Source organism: Maylandia zebra, linkage group LG13 (genome assembly GCF_041146795.1).
Source record: "Maylandia zebra isolate NMK-2024a linkage group LG13, Mzebra_GT3a, whole genome shotgun sequence".
Lineage (NCBI taxonomy): Eukaryota > Metazoa > Chordata > Actinopteri > Cichliformes > Cichlidae > Maylandia > Maylandia zebra.
The window spans coordinates 10,989,865-11,012,627 of NC_135179.1; the positions used below are offsets into that span (position 1 = coordinate 10,989,865).

General features: G+C 39.4%; 1 protein-coding gene across 1 annotated transcript in view; it reads left to right on the top strand.

Annotated features, from left to right (window-relative positions):
* srbd1 (S1 RNA binding domain 1) overlaps positions 1–22,763 on the top strand; it is a 50,591-nt gene that overhangs the window by 22,093 nt on the left and 5,735 nt on the right. The window contains exons 15-19 of the mRNA XM_004570085.4: positions 6,975–7,066; positions 9,314–9,396; positions 18,483–18,589; positions 20,502–20,669; positions 21,485–21,634. Of these exons, the coding sequence (XP_004570142.2) occupies positions 6,975–7,066; positions 9,314–9,396; positions 18,483–18,589; positions 20,502–20,669; positions 21,485–21,634 (600 nt within the window). The remainder of the gene's footprint in view (positions 1–6,974; positions 7,067–9,313; positions 9,397–18,482; positions 18,590–20,501; positions 20,670–21,484; positions 21,635–22,763) is intronic.

Sequence of the window (22,763 nt, forward strand, 5' to 3'; positions counted from 1 at the left end):
GCATGCAGGCTTTGTCAAAGCTCACAAAGGTGCACAACACGGACCAGACAGATGCTCGAGTGGAAATGTTTGTGTGTTGGTGTGATGTAGCGTTGTGCTTGGTGATATGATATGTGGTCTCTGTCACTTTCGTCAGGTGGTTTCCAGATTTTTGTGGGGGAATCTTACTGGTAGGAAAGACATGCACGCACGCACGAATGCACGTACGCACAGTGAATTGGACTGAGGTTTACAAATGACAAAAAGCTGAGAGGGTTCAGTGCAAAAATATTGTGCTTAAATTTGATCTGCAAGTCAGTTTTAAACACTTCCTGTTTTCACAGTGTTACGACTGAACTGCGATACATTTACCGTTGCATTTCACTGTTTTGCATGTTTTGGGCTTTGAGCATTAAGGCTAACAAGTTGACAGTGTTTGGCTGTAATAGGTTGATGTTATTATATCAGAGGGCAAGAATATGTGGGGTAAGGTTAGGGAGATCTTTGGGCAACTGTGATGATACACACGCACTCTGACCACTGCTAAAGGCAAACAGAAACGACATCCAATTTCTTGACCACTTTCTCTGTTGCTCCTCAAGGCAATGGGATGACTGACCCTCTTATCCTTTTTCATAAACACACAATCAGATCCTGCGGGCCTACATGTCACAACTCCAACCACCGGTCCTGTTGCGTTGAATAAATGACCTGATAAATTGCAGTGTGTTAAAATAAAATCGTTTTTTGTGGTGCTCTGTCGTAATAAGACTACTTTGTCTATATGGTGACTTTTGCTACAGTTTATTATAATTGAATCTCTTTTTTTGCCATTTCTGACTTGTCGTTGAGCTGTGAGTTTTGTCAAAGTTGTACTTTTAGTTGATAAAAGTATTATGACGTTTCTCTTTCTCGTGCTAGTCATTATTTTTCCTTAAATGGTTCATTCTGTAGATGAGATTGACACAAGCAGCAGAAGAAAAAGTCAAATAGCAGTGTCTAATAACAGCCTCTGTTTGCCCTGGCACACAGGCACGCTTACAATAAGTCCTTGACTGTCTTGCCCTCTGGCTCGCTCCTGTTGGGATGAGATCATTATTACTTGCTACTGATGGACCTGGAGGAAAGTGGTGGAGACTGTATTTATGACTGTGTGTGGGTGCGGGTATGTGTATCCCCTGTCATGTCCTGTGTCCAGGCATGCTCCCAGGGCCAAGCTGAGAGAGTGATGAACATACAGTGGCAGGACAAGCGATGACTGAGTGACATCCAGGCACTCAGGCCCCATTGAAGGTTGGATAGGAGGTGGTGCAGAGGGACAGATGGATTTAGAGGCATGGAAAGGCCTCAGCTTGGCTTTGGGGTGCATCTTCATATTAGAAGAGGAAAATAAACCCACGGGTAAACAAAGAGGTTATGTCTTTGCCTTAAAATTCATAATGAATTGAGTCTGATGCAGAAAATGGTGGAAGTATTGAGTAAACATTTCAGACAGGAGAAAATATAACGTAACAAATTCTCTTTTAATACTTTGTGGACAGGTTGTGGCTCGTGGGGTTGAGATGTGGTTGTTTTAGCTAAATGTTTTTGAACAAAACCCAAGTTGTGTGTTAGTGGAAAACCTACAGGTCAGAAGAAAAACATTATCATTTGCATTTATCGTGATTATTTAAGGAACCTTGAGAGTTTCAACTTAAATACATATTCTGTATATTTGTTATTTGTTTAACCTTAAAAGGATGGGTTAAATAAATAGTTTAGTTAGTTGCAAAATGAATGTGTATTGTCTGTTACTATGTATAAAGTAGAAATGCATTCATGTATTGCAGATAGTAGACATTTCTTCTAATCAGTCACAGTGTTACCATGCTTTTTTTTTAATGAAACAAAAAAATATGAATTTGATATGAATTATTATGGCATGACTTATGTGTTAATAATTGTGGGATAGCTACTTTCTACTTTTTCCTTGAAACCTTTTACCCGTCAAAGTGTGAAAGTCTAAAGGGCATGAAAAGCACTGTGACATCTGTGCCCACCTTCTGTGCTCTTCACAGCTTTTTCATTTGATCTCGTTTGCCCTTTCTTTTTGGCACAAAGCAGGAAGCTTTTTGTTGCTCTCTTTCTATTTCATCCTCACGGAGCTCTTGGAGATATTTTGCTCTTTCCATTACTGAAGTAAATGGCTTGTAAAAAAACAAATAATTCAAGCAGTATTGTTTTTTGAAGAAGGTTTATTTGGACTTTTTTAGCTTAACATAGTCACAGATGGTTTGGGTTGGGTTGAGGACTTGGCATTTGCAGGTGGTGAACAGTAAATATCTGCCACTTTCATTCTGAGGAGCCACAGGCCTGTCGCTCCTCCCACCGTGCTCACTGGTGGCCAGCCTCGGTCCCTTCTTCCCCACGTTTCACCCTAGGGCTACACGGTTCCCTACAATAGTCTTGTGTGACAAAAATGTGTGATGAATGTGTGTGACATGCCATGTGTGTATTGCGTGTTTGCATGTGGTTGTGTATGCTTTTGTGTATGACACAAGTGCAGGCCTTTCCTGCTACCAGATTGACGTGAGTGTCTGTGAGGCTTTGCTCTTTTCAGACATGCCTCACACTGGCAGTTGGAGTTTATGTGTGTGTGCGTTCGGCTGCCTGCCTTCTAGCGCCTCGAAAGAGACTGACGGCCTCTGACACCTGCCATTTGGACGCTTTTCTCTGTGAAAAATGTCATTGTCTTCAGAACCGACGTGTGTGTGTGTGTGTGTGTGTGTGTGTGTGTGTGTGTGTGTGTGTGTGTGTGTGTGTGTGTGTGTGTGTGTGTGCGAGAGAGAGAGGGAGAGAGAGAGAGTGCGATATGGCGCATCCCTCAATTTGTCTCCCTCAGGTCAAGCTTTGCAGCTGACTGAACAATGGAACGAAGCTGTTTGAGCAGCTGGGACAGAGAAACTTACTGTGTGTGTGTGTGTGTGTGCGTGTGCGTGCAAATTTATTTTTGGGTGACAACATCTGATGTTACAGCTCATTCTGAGGCAATAAAATGAGGCCAATCCAAGTATCCTGAACACAAACACAGTTGCTGGAATAGAAAACATGGTCCAGGTTAGACATATTTGGGCAACAAATTTTGCGTTCTCTTTTCCTTACCATATTTAAGTAAAGCAGTAAATAAGAAGGTTTCTACTTCAGCTTGACTGGGTATCATTAACACAGAGAGAAAGGTATTGGAGATCAGTACCCTTTGCTGCTTTCTTTTGCATATTAAGCAGCAGATTGCAGCCACCTACACTCGCATTCTATATGGGATCTCTTTTAAGCAAGTGAAATGCATGCAAAGTCTTGCTGAATTCAAGTGACTGACTTTTGACAGTTATATCCCTCATCTTCATTCTAAAAAATATCTCTGCTTTGGATGTAGGTTTAGGTTAGTTGTCCAGCTGAATTACAAAATCGGTGATTTCAAAGGTATTAATCTTTGCAGCACACAGAATGCTTTTTTAAATTCATAATTTCTCCCACTGAAAAGGCTACATCCAGATAAACAGAATCAGTTTTGGGGGATTTATTCATCAGCATTTGGTCATATTATGTATTTTACACATATATATTGTATATATTCTTTACTAGGCATGTTTTATTTGATTTACTCTCTTAAGTGACTGCACCTGCTGGTAATTGACTGTGCGCGGACTGTTGGTGCTACAGCTCCTTTAAGTGTGAGAGGCAAAGCACTCCTGTCTACTGATTTTTGTTATTGATTCCTTTTATGAAAAAAGCATATAATTGGTATAAAACGTTCCAAAATTGGCAACAATTATGTGAACTGAAGCATCTCAAGTGTAAGGGTATTTCCAAATTAAAAAGAGAAATATCAGACTAGTGAAATATAAAACCATAGGGCCTAAACAACAAACATCTAAATAGACAGATATTCAGTTACAGCATCCCTTTCTTCAAGTTGTTGAGTTGGGGTTTTGTGGCTAATAACAGTTCTGTTTTCTTGAGGAGTAGCAGGATGCCAGTCATTGTGTGTGTGTGTGTGGACCATTGAGTTTGTGACTTTCCCCCAGGAAAGGGCATGGCTAAAGGCAAGTCTATATTTATGTTTGTGTACAATTAAGAGAGCAAATGAACATGCGAGTGAACGATATCCCTACAGGGGCAGAAATCATTGCTTCACACCAAGAGGCAACCACTGACTTTGTATACAAAAGAGAGAGAGAGAGTGTGTGTGTGTTATCTGTCCATTCATCCACCATCCAACCACAGATGACCTTCTGCTGGCTGCCAGGGCGATCCCCTCACTATGGCTGCAGTCATAGATGCTATGGCGATGAGGGCTCAGAGCTGTATCTATGACAGTGGTTACCCAGATGCCCCAGCAGCAGCCTTAATTAAGTCAGACGTGATAGGGGCTGGTGGCCTTGCTTTCTTCTCTCACCCTATTCTCAACTTTCATATGTCCTGTGCATGCTTCATTGTACCATCATTTTTTTTCACTCTGTCTAGAGCATTTCTCTCTCTCTTGTTGTAATTTTTCTTGAAAAACAAACGGTGTAGGTGCTACACCTCATTGACCTACCCACTCTGTTTTGGGGGCAGAGAGAGAGATCAGGGTTGGGAAATACACATTCATATGTATATAAATACATATATAATTATTTGGCCCTTTGCATTTGCTGTTGGAAAATTGAGATTTAGGTATAGTGAATGATTTTGTTTATATAAGCGAAATCTTAATCTGGTCTTAATCTGCATTACCTACCATGTAAATTTGTGTCTCTGCAAGCCTGCATGTTTCTGCGCGAGCCCATGTGTGTCAGGTTAATGACCAGCTTTGCTTTGACCTCCTTGAAGGTCATGTGCCATTGCTCGTTAGTAGTGTCACCATGGTGATATGTCAGCTGTCAGCGCGATGGATGGGAGGTTAACAAAAAGAACAGTGTAATGGAGAAAGGGCTGAATAAAGATATTGGGAAGGAGAAAGAAAAAGGGAGGGTGGACAGACAAGTTAATTTAAATGCGATTCTCATCAGACGGCCTCTGCCACTCCTCATTAATGAGATACTTATAATTGGCAAGATTGTTGTAGCAAGGTCTAGGCCTCTGGGATAGTATATGTGCACGCGTGTGTGTTTGTGTGTGTGAGCGCACTATGGAAGACCTTAGTTTTGGACATAGGGGAGGGGACGACCCTCTTGTCATATTGGTTAGCCCTGAGGGAACTCCCCCTTCTTTCTTTCTCCAAGTCCCCTTCAAGAGAATAGGACGACTAAACAATTTGGCAGTTTCATTTGTGTGTCACCAACATTAACATGGGTATCAGTGGCTTTGTTGTACCACCATCTTGCAAGTGTGGTGATGGATGATAAGCAGCCTACTTTAGACTGAATGCATTAACAGGGAAATTGTATAATTCGTAGCATGTTAACCTTATATTGCCAGGAATTTAATTATAAGATATATATGAAATATAACAATGCTGGAATTGTCAAAGACCTTGACTTCAGTTGAGTCGTTAAAAGTTTATTTAATGGTTAATTATGTGAAGTATTAAGGCAGACTGTTGGTTTTATTTTCTAACTTTATGCATAATTCTAACGATTTTCTTTCTGCAGCAACATGTAAATGGATTTTTTTTATGTTACTTAAATTTATAGATAACTGGGCAGAAAGAAGAATTATATTACTTAGGACTTAGTTGAAACTTGGTATGTCTGACATCATGTCTCAGTCCTGATATGGCTTTGGAAAATGTGAATGAATGCAGCATTTTGAACTTTTAATTGTATTTTGATTACATTAACAGCTTTTCCTTTTGTTCCCTAGTGATATAGACCTACCCCTTTGACACTTATAATGCACCAAAGTATTTAAGTAATAGATAAACTAATAAAACTAATAAACTAATAAATTACTAATATGTTTGTCACTTTCTGTTATATAAATTTCACATTTTGTTGTGAATGAACAAAAACTTTTCGATTTATAAATAAAGGACAGTCTGTAAAATTATTTATTTTTCTGTAATTTCACACATTTATCACGTAGAAAAATGAAGCGTGCTGTTGAAATTGCACTTCTTTTTGTTATGTTGAGACATCTCAGGGATTAAATGTTTAGTTATGTTTCTTTACACTGACAGAAAGAGAAGTAGCATTTCTATGCCTCACTTAAGATTAAAATAGGCTGTGTGTAGCTCACGAGGTTAAGTGCGTTTGACATCCCTTGTCTATAGTAATACTCTATAGAGGCTGGCAAACAGTGCACCAAAACTACCACTAGATGGCAGAAGTGCCACACGATTTGCTGTAAAGAGGTTCGGTATCTTACTACTGAGTCAGACTTTCTTTTGTGAGAGTTCAGTGTGGAAAAGTGACCGTACTCTGAATCATATATGCAGAAAAATGTATGGCTGTGAATTTATAGTTGCCTAAAGTGCATACCATACAGTGGGCAAATTGACTCAATCACCCAACTGACTCACTAACTTCTGAACATGTTAAGTATTCATAGGTACATGAGGCAGTGACTCATACATGTATTTGGAGTGCAAGTTGTTTTTTTACACCTGCTGCCAAGTGTCAGAATACTTAAAGGCATTTGAAAGACTGTAACTGAGATCTTAATGTTAAGGGTGCAGGACTACTAGTCATGATGCTATTTTGGCTTGTCATGGCTACAAAGGGGGTAACTAGAGTCAAATAAAGTAACTGTTTTAAGGACTTTTCAAGTACATTATTAAAGATGTAAGTCATGTTTAATTATGATGATGTCTCTCAAGTAGTAATAGCTGTTTTAATTAGTTTCCTCCTCCCTCTCCTTAACTCACAATTTTCTCCCTATGCAAACCCATCTTTCTCACCTCTTTTTCACCTTCCCCCTGCTGTCGAACCTGTATGTTTTCCCTTTTTCCTTTGTACATCTCTGCCAGTATCTTCCCAAAGACATCCTTTACTTTTCTAACTCTTACTTTTCTTTCTTTCCCATATCTTCCCTAGTATAACCAATGAGGCAGGAGCATCCATCTACAGTGTGAGTCCCGAGGCAGTCCAAGAGATGCCAGACCTGGACCCTAACCTTAGGAGTGCAGGTACACCAAGCTGCAAAGCTTGATTGTTGTCAAGTAGCAAGTAGATTTTTCCTGGTTTAATGTGTTGTTTTTGTGGATAGCAATATGAATAAGGTTGGAAATTTGGTAGTCAGGAACAGCTGTATGTCCACTGGTTTCAGCTTCAATTTTATTTTCCACCTTTTTTTTGTTTTTTTTTTTTTGCATAATGCTTTCATACATCAGTGAATTTCTGGCATTGCTTTTTGGTTCTCCTCTGTCGCCCTAACTTTGCTTTACCTCTCTGCCTCCCTTGCCAATTCTTCCTAACTCTCTGCACATACTACGTCATTGAAAACACAGTAGAATATAAAGGAATCACACTGAGTTTTGGAGAATAAATGTTTCCAGCAGACTTCCTCTATAAAAACCATAAATCAGCCAAGGCTGGATTATTCCTCACTAGTATCCTGTGGTCAGCAGCACAGAGCACTTGCAGAGAGCCATATTTATACCCATAACGAAAACCTCAAGAAATCTACTGAATTTATATTTGGATGCTAAGCCTCGACACCATGAATAACAGTGTGTGTCTGTTTTGCCTTTCGGGGGTATCTTTGCTATTGCCTTAGTCTAAATGAATGGCTGTGTAACACTGTATGCAGGGGGGTGTTTTGACTTATTACACTGATTATTGTGAGATTAGGGACACCTAGTGGAAATAGGTAATATTTTACCCATTTCCAGGGATTACTGTTTTTGTTCCACTTATTTCTGCTCCTCCCGTCTCCCCTCTGATCAGAGGACTGCTGTTACTAACTGGTTTTCAGTCACTCATTGCAGACATGCTGCATCTCTTTAAAAGTTGGCCTGTTGTAATCAAGTTTTTTCAGCTCATGATCTGATTGAGAGTAATGATGTTTGAGAGGAGTGCGAGCAGTTCATTTTCTTTCTCAGTTCATGCTCTGCAACAAAAACTGTGCAGCCACATCATCAGTGTCTCACCAGAAGGCTGGATGTCTCCGTTTTCTCCTGAGTAATGTGTCTGGCCAGGGCCTTCGTCAGTTGTTGTGCTCTTCATTGCTTCCCATTTTTGTAGTACTGTATTTGGCTCATAAACTTTCAATAAGTGCTGGAGAGTTCTGCTGGACTCCATTTACAAATAACCTCCCTTCAGAGGGGGGGTGGGGGTTAGAGACGGAATAAATGGAAAGAGTATAGGAGAGTTTTGGTGTTGTACTGAGCAAGGCTAGGGTTGAAACTCCATCCCTGTCTAAATATTATCTCAGGCAGCAGGCTCCTGCCGCAGCCAGAGGAGAGAGAGGAGGACCATTGATTCCAGACATACTCCCTCTCTTACATCCTATTCTTCCCTTTGTCTGCCTTTTCCACCTCAAAGATCAGAATCTGATGCATCCCATGCAGCATACTACATACACAAAACGGTGGATAGGGCAGGAAAGGAAGGACAAATGAAGGGACAAACTGTTCCCTGAAATTGATCAATGGATGAGCAAATCGTTGGTCATAATTGTGTTGTGATGCCAAAGTTTGGGGAGTATAGCAGTTTTTTTAAGTTCTATTTTTTAAGGAAACTCAAACTACTAAAAATATTTATGTATATATTGCTTTTTCTCTTTTTAAAAATTATATAAATGGAAAAGACATAACAGTGTACGGTAACGCCCAGAGCTGGCATCCCCTTTGTCTTGCCCATGGTTATGTAAGTACACAATTGATTGGTTGTGTTATTCTTCTCCGCTTGGTGTGTGCTCGTGGGGAAATGCCGTGTGTATGTGAATAAGATTATTGTAATTTTTCTCTTTGTCATTTAGAAAATCAGAAAAGACGTGTGATCTAAACCTTAAAGACTCTGTCATAAAACAAACCCAACGTTGGTTGAGGAGTATTGTGTATTTGTTTGTGTGCTACGTTTGACTGTTTTTGCCTGAGGGCACAGAAGTGGATAAATTGGTGTTTTTAAAGGTTCATGGCTCAAACATCTATCAGCAAGCTAAATGACAGGTGCAGCAACTCCAGCTGAATGCCAGCTTTAATTATTATTAGTGGGGGTGGAGGAATGACAATTAGGTTTGGCCTGCCCTCAGGCCAACACAGTAATATGCAGACAATTAGCATATCGAGTAATTACGCATACTACTATGGATTTGCATATTCAATAACTGTGAGTCAAATACCAAGTTTATGAAAAACACAAACCACGGATTCCCATGAGACGTAGAGGTATCTCATGTGTGTGTGTGTGTGTCTGTGTGTGTGTGATGGCAGTGTCGATTGGAAGACGTGTCCAAGATCCGCTGGCTGAGCTTGTGAAGATTGATCCCAAACACATAGGCATTGGAACATATCAGGTAAGTTAGCTTTTAGCTTTTCGATTGTCTGCTTTTGTCAATGAAGACAAATATTCCAGGTGTACAATAAGGCACTTATGTTTATTTTGATTTTAATGTTTCGTATTTACTTTAGTTATCAAAGATGGTCTTTTTAGGAGAGTCCAGATCAAATATTTCATACCAACAATAAAACAATAATGTAATCATGCATTTGCATTTCTATCCTTTCATCCTTCAAAGCACAAGTTGCTTTTTACTAGAGTTTAGGTGCGACATTTATCTTTTAGGCAAAACCAAGAGAGCAGAAACGTAACTGAGTCCTAAAAAGAAAAAGCGATGAGAGGGATGAGGAAAAAAGGCAAAACAGGCAAGCAGGGACAAAGAAGATAAACTTGGCTGAGAGCTGTGTCAACAGATGATGCTAAGGATGACTAATTCAATTAATGGAGATCAGGCATGACGTATGTTTGGACATTTGCTTTTGCTTGTTTAATTGCCGTTCTCTGTCCGTTTGTGTGCACTGCCAACTCTTTTATACTCTTTCCAGTGTGTGTGTGTGTGTGTGTGTGTGTGTGTGTGTGTGTGTGTGTGTGTGTGTGTGTGTGTGTGTGTGTGTGTGTGTGTGTGTATGAAGCAGGAGTTGGCTCAGTGTTGGTTTTCTGCATTGCGAGTGGGTATGTAATTGTGCGAGAAAGGCAATCTGAGCATTATGTCAGTGAGCTTACTGTTAGCATCAGCTATGAATGCAGTATTGTTCTCCATGTGGTCTTGGAAGAAAAGGCTATGAGGAGATGGAAATAAGTAGAAAACGGAAAAGAATGAGGATGACACAGGCAAATACAATAAGGTCACAATAAACGACTGTCAGCTGTACATGATGGATCCAGTATTAGATGCTATGTACCACAAAAAAAAGTAATAATAAAGTTATTTTTAAGGCTTTATTGGATATAGTTAAAGCAGGTAGAAGAGAGGGTGTAAACTGCAGAACATGTAGTGCTTTTTTGCAGCAGTTGTTTTTCAGTTATATTGTTAAATTGGTAGAATTCCTGTTCCTGATAAAGATGTGAGGACCATTTAATTATTGGGCAGTGATGAGAGAGAAGAGCTGATGTACTGTAAGGCTGAGTGAGTTTTCAGGTCTAGTGTTAAATTGGTGGAATTCCTCTTTGTAATAGAAATGTGAAGCCCATTTAATCACTGGGAAATGATGAGAGAGAAGAATTGATGCACCGTAGGACTGACTTTATTTTGATTAACTTTTAATTTAATTTAATTTTAATTGCTAAAAAAGCAGATATTTTTGTCATTGATGAAAAAGAATTTTTGCTTTTGGCTTAGTAAAAAGGAGACTGAAGTTGTTATCAGTTGGTTTTTCATTCATCAACTAACAGATGAGGTGCTGTTTATCTGCTGAGAGGAGGTTTCTGCTCACTAAGTCAGTATTGTACAGGGTAAATTGTAACTAAGTAATACACTGATATCTTTTATCAAGGTTATTTCAAGAGCTGTCATTCAAGGAGCGTAAGAAGCATTTTCATGTGTTGCTTTGGGTAATATTTCAGTGTTAAGAAAAAGAATTCACCAGTGGAAGAAGAGAAGGAAGGGAGGGGGGTTAAAAAGAACAGCAGAGGGTGACAAAAGTCAAAGTAAAGGAATGATGGGAAAAATTTAACATTTGAAAGTAAAAGGAGGAGGTCATATTGTTCAAATGATTGTGTGCATGGCTGTGTGTGTTAGGTCACAGGCCCGTGTCTCTCATCACGTCCTGATCTTGACTCTCTAGGGTGCTCAGGGTTCTGCACCTCCCGCTCTCAGATCATGTGACTAGGTCAACAAATGCTAATCTTACCGAGTAAATAAACTCTGGGTGCTGACAGATATGAGATGGGACATCATCTTGACCTGTGTATGAGCTCACGCAAAGCATACACACTTTCTTCCCATCCTTTTTCAGAGTCAGTATGTAATGTGTGTGCATACATTTGCATTGGTGTATACGTGAATGTATATGTGTGAGAATAGGGCAGTCATGCATGCGTTTGTTTTCTAGCAAGTTCTTTTATATGGCCTTTTGAGCTTTCGGAAAGTTTATTGCCATTAGACCCAAAAAGCATAAGGGTAGATGTAACTCTAGACAGCTGGCACAGCATGCGCTCTCTTTCTCTCTCCCTGCTGACCCAGTGAGTGACAGCTCTGAGGGAAAGACGGAAATGAGCTGAGGGCTAAAGAAGTGAGGCCCATTAAAATCAGATTGGACGCAAGTATTGGGGTGGGAACGCTGTTTTCACTGTGGATCCGCTGGCTGACAGTTTTCCTTTTTTTTTTTTTTTTGAATGCTGAAAAGCCAGAAACATGTCAGAATGAGGAGCCAGTGTCATTAGCTTTAACAGGACACTGACATTTAAAAGACTACTTACACATCGGCACAATACAGAAAACTAAGTGTGTAAACATTGCTGGAGTCTTCTGTTCTTTAATAATTAGACACTAACTTTCCTTTGAACCAGACCTCCACCTGTCAGTCACCTTTATGTAGCTATGGTCTGTTGACAGCTGGGAAATCCCCAGGGATGTGAAATGAACTACTGGAAAATACACACACACAGACGCACACTGCTGTGTAAGAAAACATTACCCGCCAGCCGGATATTAAAGAAACTGTCATTCTTCCCCTCACCTTTGTTGATTGTTTTTCTCTTCCAATTCTAACTTTTTGTAAAACTCTTCACACACCTGAACTAATGCCCTTCATCTGCCTTCCTTTAATTTCATGTTTTCTTTCAAATACTACAACGTGTTAGGAGTGGGTAATACAACCTCAAAATTATAGTGCAATATTTCAAGGAAATCTGAGATAATGATATTTATAAGGATGTAGAAAAAAAAACTGATCGCAGCTTGTAGGCAGCATTTATAAGTGTGAACAAATTCAAGGGCATTTTTTGTACGTCTTTTCTATTGAGCCACTGTCATTGATGCCATCGAAAGTGTGAATCTGTTGCCACAAGGTGCCGCCAGCAGCATTATAGTGCAATACTAGTGACACAGCATTGTATACAGTGACACAGCACAAGTCAAATGTAAGCACAAAAGTAACCTAGGAAGTGTTTTCCCTGGAAATTTTAACAGTAACGTAACTGTTTAATACTTTTGTGCAGCAGTAAGTAAAGTAACTTAATCCTGTACCTCTTCATGAGCCTGCACAATACTGTCACATATTAAAACTGAAACTGAAAACCCCTTGTGAAGAAAGTGTCTATGACTCCTTTGGCATGTTTTTCACCCTTGAATGGTAGTGCCTATGGGGCAGACAGGAGCAGGCAGAGCACAGGGAAAGAAGAAGAATAAAAAATGAAGGCTTGACAGTGATTGATAGTTCCTGCCTAGTCGCTTTGGAGCGTGGGAAAAAAAAAGCAAGCTCTTTAAGACTTGGCAGAAGGTGCCAAAAACATTAGGAGATACTATTTTAATGATTTCCTTTAGATTTGTTCAAGCATGTTTTTGAGTGTTTGTGCATTTAAGCAGGGTGTTAAATGAATAAACCTTGCATCTTTGTTTGTATAATGGATTTACAGAGGCTTGTGCCAAATATCTTCTTATTCTGCAATAAATAATACATATCTGGCTGCCAGGCTACTTATTTTAAGGTTGTACAATTTACTTTCCCTTGTTTAAATTTCTTGGTAAGTGCTTTCTAATTGCTACCTTTTTATATCAAAATTAGTTTATATAGTAGGATATTCAAGGGAAAAAAGCACACAAACCTCATAGTTAACAAGAGCAAACAGCAGAATTGTCAAATAAGAAATAAACTATTTAAAAGAGAGGAGGAAAGGTGCATTTTTTTGGTTCTTAAAATGATGATTTAAATCAACTGTGTCCTTAATTTTTCATCTATATTAAACAAAATGCAAACATTGCCTCTAATCTTTTTGTTAATGGAACATTTGAATAGAGTATTTTGTCCAAATTCTCAAACATGATATTTTCCAAGTGAAAACCTAAATAGATGAGACTTCCTGTGCCTCTCTTGAAGCGCTTTCTGTTCTAGTTTTCTCATGTTCTGTTTTGCACTCCCTTGGGTAATGTGTGACCGTGCATGTGTTTGTGCACACGAGTATGTGCTTGGTTAGGTCGTTAAATGCCAGTCATTCATCAGCACCCGAAAGTGATATGATGGCAAGGACATGTTTTTATGATTTTCTATCACCTTTCACAAAGACCTGATAGCTATTACTTAACTTCCTGAGCTTCCATAATGATCACTCTTGTGTGTGCATGCACACTCCCACGCTTTAACTACTTTAACTGTATGCACTACTTGCCTAACCTGTAACCTAACCTTAAAATTCATCTTAAAAATGGTTATTAAAATTTATTTTTATATTGAAGACTTGCTTTTTGTCCCTTCAAGAAAGACAAGTTTGATAATATGCCTGTAGAGAAGAGTCACTGATTAGTCTGCATATTGTCTTAGACTTTCATAAAGTAATTGTTGTGACCACATTTAGGGGCCTAAAACATTAGTAATGCCTGCATCCACAAACACAAGCATACTCAGCCAAGGCTCCATATGTAGAATACATATACAGGTCTCAGAGGCCTTAAAAAGTGCTGTCAGTCAAGATCATGACCTTCAAATAGCCTTGTTTATTTGTACATAGTTCACTTATTATGTGAAACTGAATGACTTCACTCAGCAGTTTCACTCCATTGTCTATCTGTCTGTCTTCAAAATTGGTTTTCCCAACTTCACTTTGGTGCCAAGTACATTGTGGATTGTTGACAACTGGGAGGAGATCTGTGAAGGGGTGGGGGTTGAGTTTGGTGATGCAGAATTTGGAATCATGGCTGCTGCTGAGGCAGCATACCTTAGTTGTTACTCTGGTTGATTTAAATAAACAGTTTTAACTAATCAACCTCAGGTAGATGTGACAACATTCACTGACTTGTGGCTTCCCACATTACAAGAATTAATACATGAGTATAAGCCTTTGTGTCTCAGTTTGAATACAACACTTGGAACCCAACAGACATTTGATCTTAATTATTGAGTTCCTGTTTCTCTTTATTCTTTATTCTTCTACCTTATTATTCTAGTTGCTCAGACCTTTTTGCCTATTTGCACTACTCTGCCTGGTTTACACTCAATGTCATTTACCCTTACCTGAATACTGTATATTGTATATTGTATAGCTTTCTTGTTAATTTGTATTGTATTTATTTAAATGTTTACTTTTTAATTATTTTATTTGCATTTTTTAATCACTCTCTTATATTTAAATGTTCATTGCTATTTCATCTAGGGTTTGAGGGTAACGAAATTTCTATTCTCTGTATGTCCTGTACATGTGGCAGAATTGACAAATAAAGTTGACTTTGACTTTGACTTTGCTGGTTAACTACTCCCTCTGTTCCGCTCCTGCTAATTCCTGCTATATCTTTTGGTCCTCACAACTTTTATACTTTTTGAGATATTAAGCTTTTTATGCCATTTTTTGGCCCATTTTGCTGAATGGGACCACATTGCGAGTGTGATCACTGGTTTTGCTTGCCTGGCTGAGCCATGTTTTAGCTCAGTGAGATGAGCAGCCGTTCTCAGAGCAGGAGGGCTGGGATCGAATCCCGCTTATGGCAACATTTTTTTCAGTTAACAGTTCAACTTTTTTTTCACTCTTTTCAACACAAATTTCAGCTTCTTCACCACTTTTCAGCAGAATTTTCATTCTCTTTTGCTCTTTTTAGCAGAATTTTCAGTCTGTTCTGCTCTTTTCAGTAGAATTTTAGGTTTTTCACCTCTTTTGAGCACAAATTTCAGTTTCTTCTGCTCTTTTTAGCAGAATTTTCAGCCTCTTCTGCTCTTTTCAGCACAATTTTCAGGTTCTTTGTCTCTTTTTGCTGAACATTCAGCTTCTTCACCTCTTTTCAGCACAATTCAGCTTCTTCTGCACAGTGGACATTTTGCCTCTCATCATATTTCTGGTTGAGACCGAAAGTGGTTTGGCTCAGTGGGATGATCAGCTGCCGTGAGATATGGTGGCGAAGATTCAAATCCTGCCTGTGGCGGTTGCCGCACATGTTCCCCTGCTTGCATGCACTCTTTCTTGACACTCTTCACTGTACCCTTTCAAATACAGCCATTTTCAGCAAGCACTTCAGCTTCTACAACTCTCTTCAGCTGATAGTTTTGCTTCTTCTGCTGTTTTCAGCAGATTCCACTACACAGCATTCACACTGCATTTCCGCAGGAAATGCAACTTTTTCTAGTCTCATAGTTAACCTTCTGTCATTTACATCCCTCAGGCTCTTCTTCTTTCATATAAACGATCAGCCTGCTGTCCAAAGACATTCATTCATTACTGTCAGTCCCCTTTCCCTCTCTGGTTTACTCACCTTCTGGTTCACTGCAATTTTATAAATGTCGAAATGACAAGGTATTCTAGGTTTTATCAGTAAAGTACCTCTCTAAAAAACCCTTTTTGTTTTGTCTCTTTTGTAGTTTTCATCACTGTGCTTCTCTCACTGTCTCTGATTGACATGTGGTAACTCAACAGTGTTTAAGTACTTGAGGTGCAGAAAGAAGCACTTTGTTCCTTTGTATTGGTTGGCTGGCTTTGGCTGGTTTCCGACCAATCCAAACATAACCTTCTCACATAGGGATCCACTCCATTGGTTCTGTATGAATTTGAGGTTTGGGTGCTGGGAGTTGGGACGAAGGAATGAGGGAGTGGAGGTGATTTTCAAAGAGATAGTAGCATATATAGCTTTGTCTGGCAAACCACCTCTATGCTTCCACATCACCTTACAGCTCTAATCTAAATACTATGAAGAACATTTAGCAATGATCTAGATGGCTCAGATGGAAAATCTGCATTAAGTTGCGTATGTGATTTCTAATGTTCTTTAGTTAGTGTGTACCTCGAGGTGAGTTGAATATAAAATGAAAATAGAAGAACACTAGGTCAGTGCATCCCTCTAAAGCTAGAATTTGCAGCTTAAAAATAGTGATCGTGCCATTTTATTTGACTCGTCTGTTGCATAATCAGATAGAAAACATACCTCACAAAGTGTGACACGTGGATCGATAGATAAAAAGATACAGCATGACATGCTTCACTGGTGCTGTTAGCGCCACTGTAAACTGTGACGCAGAGCCATGCGGGCCTCTGCTGCCTGGGTGTTGAAGCGGAAACACACGGACTGGATTGTGGATGTTTAATAGAGCAGAACTCTTTCACTCCAGCTCTGAAATCACAGTTGTTTAGTACAGTTGTTTTTCTTCACCTGTATTTTCTCGTTAGTTTCTTCCTTACGACATATTTGCATATCCTTTTCTGTGTAGCAGTCCCTTATTTGTTATGCAAATATCTATTATTATTGAGCAGTGTCACAATGTTTCAAGTGTAAATGTGATTATTATGATTATTGTTTACTTTTGGGAAGTTACTATAAATGCTTATTAAGCTACATTTTTAGTGTTTCCATCCCTAACCAAGCAGCACCTAAAGTGTTCTAGTGTTTCTCACGCCTGTATAAGGTTTCAGCAAGAATCTAAGAACACATTCAGTGGATTTTTCCTGCAGGTTAAAACTCACACTACCTTACGCACCTCCAACTTTCTCACGTGAGAAAATTCTTTTCTGGTATGACAGGTGATTTCCTCCTCCTTGTCTTCTCTTTCTCATGTGAGCTTCTGCTTCTAGAGCCACTCAGCAGAAATCATAAATCATTCGTAGTTTTATTTGTTCCTGTTCGGAATTTTTTTTAAATTATTGTCTCCAAAAGGCCTCTGGTTATACTTACAAAGAACAGATTGTAGATGCTGTTTTTCTCCAGAACTACTTTGTCTTTTAGCTGTAAGTCATCCTCTGTCTGCTGAGCAAAGCTACATCTGTTGTAGGCTAAGTGCTAACTTAAGATAACAAGATAGAAATATTTTTGTAACTATATAGCATAAAAATGTGTGATAAGTATTGGAGGTTCTGTGCTGAAATTACATATTGTAGTTCACAACGGCCAAGCAAAAACTTTGGAGCCCCATGTGTTCTCTGTCTACCGCGCTCTCCCTCCTCTATCCTCATCTGTCCTCCTATCCTGTTATTGCTGACAGAGGGTGTGTTTGCTAGCTGCTCTTGTTGTTATCTGTTTACAAGTCAGTGTTTGTTAAAAGCTTGATCATGTTACAGGACAGCACATGCTAGTCTCAGTCATGTTCATGCACATGACAGACATACACATGCACACAAACACATTCAAAGACCAACAGTAGTCTAGTTTAGAGTGTCAGCTAATCCTCAAGCAGTTGCTGAGACATCAGCCTGTAGCTGAACTCCTGGATTTTAACCACAACACAGGGCTTCGTGTTTCTCACTGCCAGACCTTATATTTCTTTAAGATTATTTGGTTGTGTACTTAAGTAGTTTGTTGACAATAATTTTCTTTCCTTTCCTTTCTTGCTGTCAACCTTTCTTATTTAAAAAAAAAACAAACAGGCTCCACTGCTTTTGAAAAATATCTCCTGTTTAATGTTTGATTGGCTGGTCGATGAGAAATGTGAAAGTTTCATTTGGAGGTACTTTTATAGACTGAGAGCTACAATGACAAGAACACTGTATTACTGGGAAAAATCACAGAAAGGCCTAACGAAACATTTTCCTTTCACTTCTGTACTTCTCCTGTCAATCAGTTTTCTCACTCCCTTTTTTGTTTAAAATTTGCCTCATATTTGCTGTATTGCTGTCAGCACAAGATCAAGTAGCAGTATGTGGTGAAAATGGAATATAATATATGGGAATTAACCTGAACACGCTCAAGTGAAGTCTGTTAAAATCTTCCATTAAAATATTTTGATAAACAGATTTGGATGGGAAAAAAGAAAGCACAGCTACATGCAGCTGTGTTAGTTTTTAGTGTTCATCTGTCCCAAAGAGGTTTGAAAAATCCTAAGAATTCCTGTATTTGCTGTCACACACAGATAAAAGCAGTGATTTAAAGTTGTTTTCTTTGCTTAACCAGTTTTTGCCATGTGTCTTTCTGTCTCTGTGTGTGTCTGTACTTTAAAAATTCCCTGGTTTTGTCAATATGTTTCTTTTTTCTCTTAGCATGACGTGTCAGCTGGAGCTTTGAAGACAGCATTGGATGGCGTGGTGCAGGAGTGTGTGAGCTTTGTTGGTGTGGACATTAACATCTGCTCTGAGATACTGATGAGGTAGAGTACCCAAAATGACATATCGCATAATTTCTAAAAATCAATTCAGTTTTATTTATATAGCAACAAACCACAACAGCACTTACCTCAAGGTGCTTTAAATTGTAAGGTAGAGACGCTCCAATAACACAGAGAGAACCCCAATAATCAAACAACAAGTATGCACTTGGCAACAGCCTGCTTTAGCCCGCCTTAACCTTAAATTGAAGGAAGAATTTCAGAGTAGTCCTCCTTGATTATTCCATATACTGTGCAATATACCATTACCACAAGCAGTAAAACAGCCTGAGCTCATGATGCTGTCACCACCATGCTTAACAGCTGGTACAAAGGTGTTAATTTTGGAGCAGGGCTTCTTTCTTGGTCAGGATCATCTTGTGAAGTTAGGACATTGTAGAAAAAAATGTAAGTGAATGTATGTACACATTTGAACCTGTATGTATGCTTTTGAGCCTGTGTTGATTAAAGAAAATCCAAATTAAATTCAAACTTCTGCACCCAATTTGTAGTGGAAACAAAAGTTGTAGTATGATGTGATTTGATATGATTTGATTGAGAAGTCACTAGCCAATAATCTTGCAGTGCTCCTCAGTTTCACCGTGTACAGTTTCTAAACACTAAAATGGGAATTATACTCAGCTTAGACTGAATTGTGGGACTCACATTGCCTGTGTTCGTCTTTTACAGACAGTTTATGTTTGCAAGATTCTTTGCCTATGTTGTCACAGAAGAGGGTTCTTACTGAGCGTGGCTGTAGACTCAGACTAGAGATGCATTAAAATAGCTCGTTTGGGACCAGTGAGCTGTCTTGCTAATGTTAGATGATAATTAAGAATCAAAACATCAAACATACCTAAAAACATTTAATACATGTCCTCACAAGCAAGTGCATGTTTGCACTCAACCACTGTGTGCTGCACAAATACATGCAGACAGAGACAAAATTCTGAAAACGAGATGAAGACGGACTCAGACCTCTGGCATACTTTCCCTTTGCAGTCACAACATGGCAAGGCTTCATTCACACTCATGCACAGGCCATTGCATGATCTACACACACAAAAACACAGATGGCCTGCCAGTTTTCTGTTTAGACTAATGCTTCACACCTTGGCCCACTTACTGGGCTGACTGGTATTAACAAAGAGGATTAGGAACAGTGGACACAATTAAACTCACAGAAACATACATGCTGAAGAAGAAACATGCAAGAACACCGTGCACACATGTGCTTATTTGTTACAACTTGTGCAGTATAAACATGAGTCAAAAGTAGGAAGTGCAGAAATTTCATATGCACACTTTTTGCAGTGGAGACAAACAGTATGAATTGAGCTGGCATTAGCTGCAAGGCAGGCATCAGGTCATCTGTTTACCTGTCTGCTCTGCAAGTGAGCGTTTTCCATTCCTCCACAAAGTTAAGCTATGCACAAACGCACATGAAACACACACAGACGTGTTGATGACTGAGGTATTATGCCGAGTGTTGACATAGCCACATGCTTTAGCATGAGTGAGTCACTGTGGGCATTAACAGAGCAGACCTAATTGAGTTTCAAATCACCTCTCGTCTTTGCTCAGCCTGAACTGGACAAATATACATGCTTAATATTGGCTTATGTGTGTCACTTGTGTTTCCAGTGCTTGCTTAAATGCCAGGTCACGGTTGCAGAATCTGCTGTTTGTTTGGTGTGGGTGTGTGTGTCTAAGCCTAATACTGTAGAGTTATTATAGGTGATCCCATAGGTATACAACCTATATGGATATCAACCAAGCTTGAGATCCTACTTATTTAATTACCTGTTCTGTTTTGTTGTTTTAGCATCTAGTGTAGAATAATTTTAAGAAGTTGTTTGAATATATTGTGAGATGAGTAATTTTTCTCCCTTCAATCTGTTGTTTTATCTCCTAGGCATGTAGCAGGCTTAAATGCGGGAAGGGCACGGAGTATCACAGAATGGAGAGAGCAGCACGGTCCCTTCATCAACAGGGAGCAGCTGAAGCTGGTCAAAGGCATGGGGCCCAAGTCCTACCAGCAGTGTGCTGGCTTCATTAGAATAAACCCACAAACTCTATCCAGGTACGCACTCATATACACAGTATATCCACATAGATAGACCTAAAAGCAAGCAGACAAACACTCAAATTCTGTTTCACAATGTTGTCTTTTTTCATGCAATGGTCTGTTGGAACAAACTGCTAAAACGCCCTGTTTATTCATAGACATTTTGTGTTATTTAGCCATGCAAGTAGTTTAGATAAACTTGCACCCAAGTTCTGAGAATTTCTCAATGGGGTTCAGTTCGTAGTGTTCAAAGCAGTAAAAATTACAGTTGAATTACCATCCAAGAGTTTGTATCGTGTATATCATGTAAAACAGAGATGGGTTGAAGAAGTTATTTATGATTTATGAGGAGTGTGATGTGATGCAGAAATTATTCTAAAGAAAAAATGTTTTAGTTACTCTAGATAATCGTGTCAAATGTGTTGGGAAATACTGACAGTGTACTTGGATTATTTCAAATATCCATCCATTCAGTATTTCTGACATTTTTCCCTCCGAGATGATGGGGGCAGCAGTCTAAGCAGTCTAGCAACTCAGACCTCCCACTTCCCAACCACCGGTGCGTTTTCAAGCCAACTTAGAGATATAATGTTTCCAGGTTGCCGCAGGTCTGCGGCAGGATCTCCTCCCAGAGGGATGTGCCTGAAGCACTTGTACCGCTGTTATATTTGGATGGAAGCAAAATTCACAGGGCTCAGTAAAGCAAAATGCAGCATGTTTCCATGGCTTGATAGACTTTCTTTTCCTTTAATGTTTATATAAAACAATATATAGTCTTAGAGCAGGAATACTGGGGTGATTTAAAATGCATTTCTTTCTTGCCAAAACAGTGTCAGATCATCATCTAACCAGGCACCAGAAGTGCCCGAGAAACCTGCAGCTAAGAAAGGCAAGGGAAAAACTGGTGTCAACGTCTCAACCTCATTTAACCCCCTCGATCAGACCTGTATACACCCGGAGTCCTACCATGTAGCACAAAGGTACAGTGCACACAAACACACACGGACGCTTGAACAGCAGCCCACCCCACTGGCTAAAGCATGTTCAGGCTATAATGGAGTTGATTTTGACACCATCTCACATGGGGTTGGTTATAGTGGTGGAGGGCTCTGATTTGATTTACACAGACATGGGATACAAGAGAGGAGGCGTTGGCTGTGGTGTGTGTGTCCTTGTGTGAGAGATGATTGTTAGCGCTGCGGATGCTGATATCAGAAGCACATTGAGCATCTGTGTGTGTGTAACAGATGGACACACAAAACGGAGGGAGAGAGAGGGGGCCCTCTCTCATCCAGCTGTAGTCACTCAACTGTGTTTAGTCTACATAAGTTCTGACACTAGTGGTTTTAAGCATTGCTCTCCTCTTGTTGATGGTGTCTGTACATATATGTGGGGAGATGTATCTCTGTGCACACACGTGCAGATAGATTGATGTTGCGTGTATGAAACTTCCTACTTCAGTGTCTGTGTGTTCAATACAGACTGCACTAGAGAGTAGTTCATCAAAGAAGTATTGGGGATCAGAGGTCTTAAAATATAAGAGCACACATTACTCTTCTGTTAATACCCTCTGCACTCCTTTTTGAGCTGCACGCGTTTAGTTACATTTATTTGTTTTTCTCTTTTATTTTTATTTATTTATTTGGCAGACACGTTTCTCGTCCATACTTTCAGCTCTCTCACTGCCCCTCCCTGTCACTTTCTCAATGGTGCCTCACATTAAAACTTCTTTTAACCAGAATTACCAACCGTTTAAAGATATCTTTAGCATTTTTCCCATAGAATTTAACTCCACAATTGAAATTTCTCACTGGACATCTAATCGTTCTCTGCTTTTCTATTTCTCTTGCTGTTCAGAATTCTTAATCCTGTGTTGGCAAATGCATTATCCGGTGTTATGGCTGTATTATAATCCAAGTCTGGGAATGTACTCCATTCAGTATGGGTTCTGAAAGTATCCCAAAGTGTGTTGTGGTTTCCAGCACATCACCTGTCTCTGTAAAGATTTTCAGTACATGAAAAGCCATGTCAGTTCTTGCTCTTTTATTTTGACAAACCAGAAAATAAGTAACCTTCCACTAAACTTAAAATCACAGGGTATGACAGTGA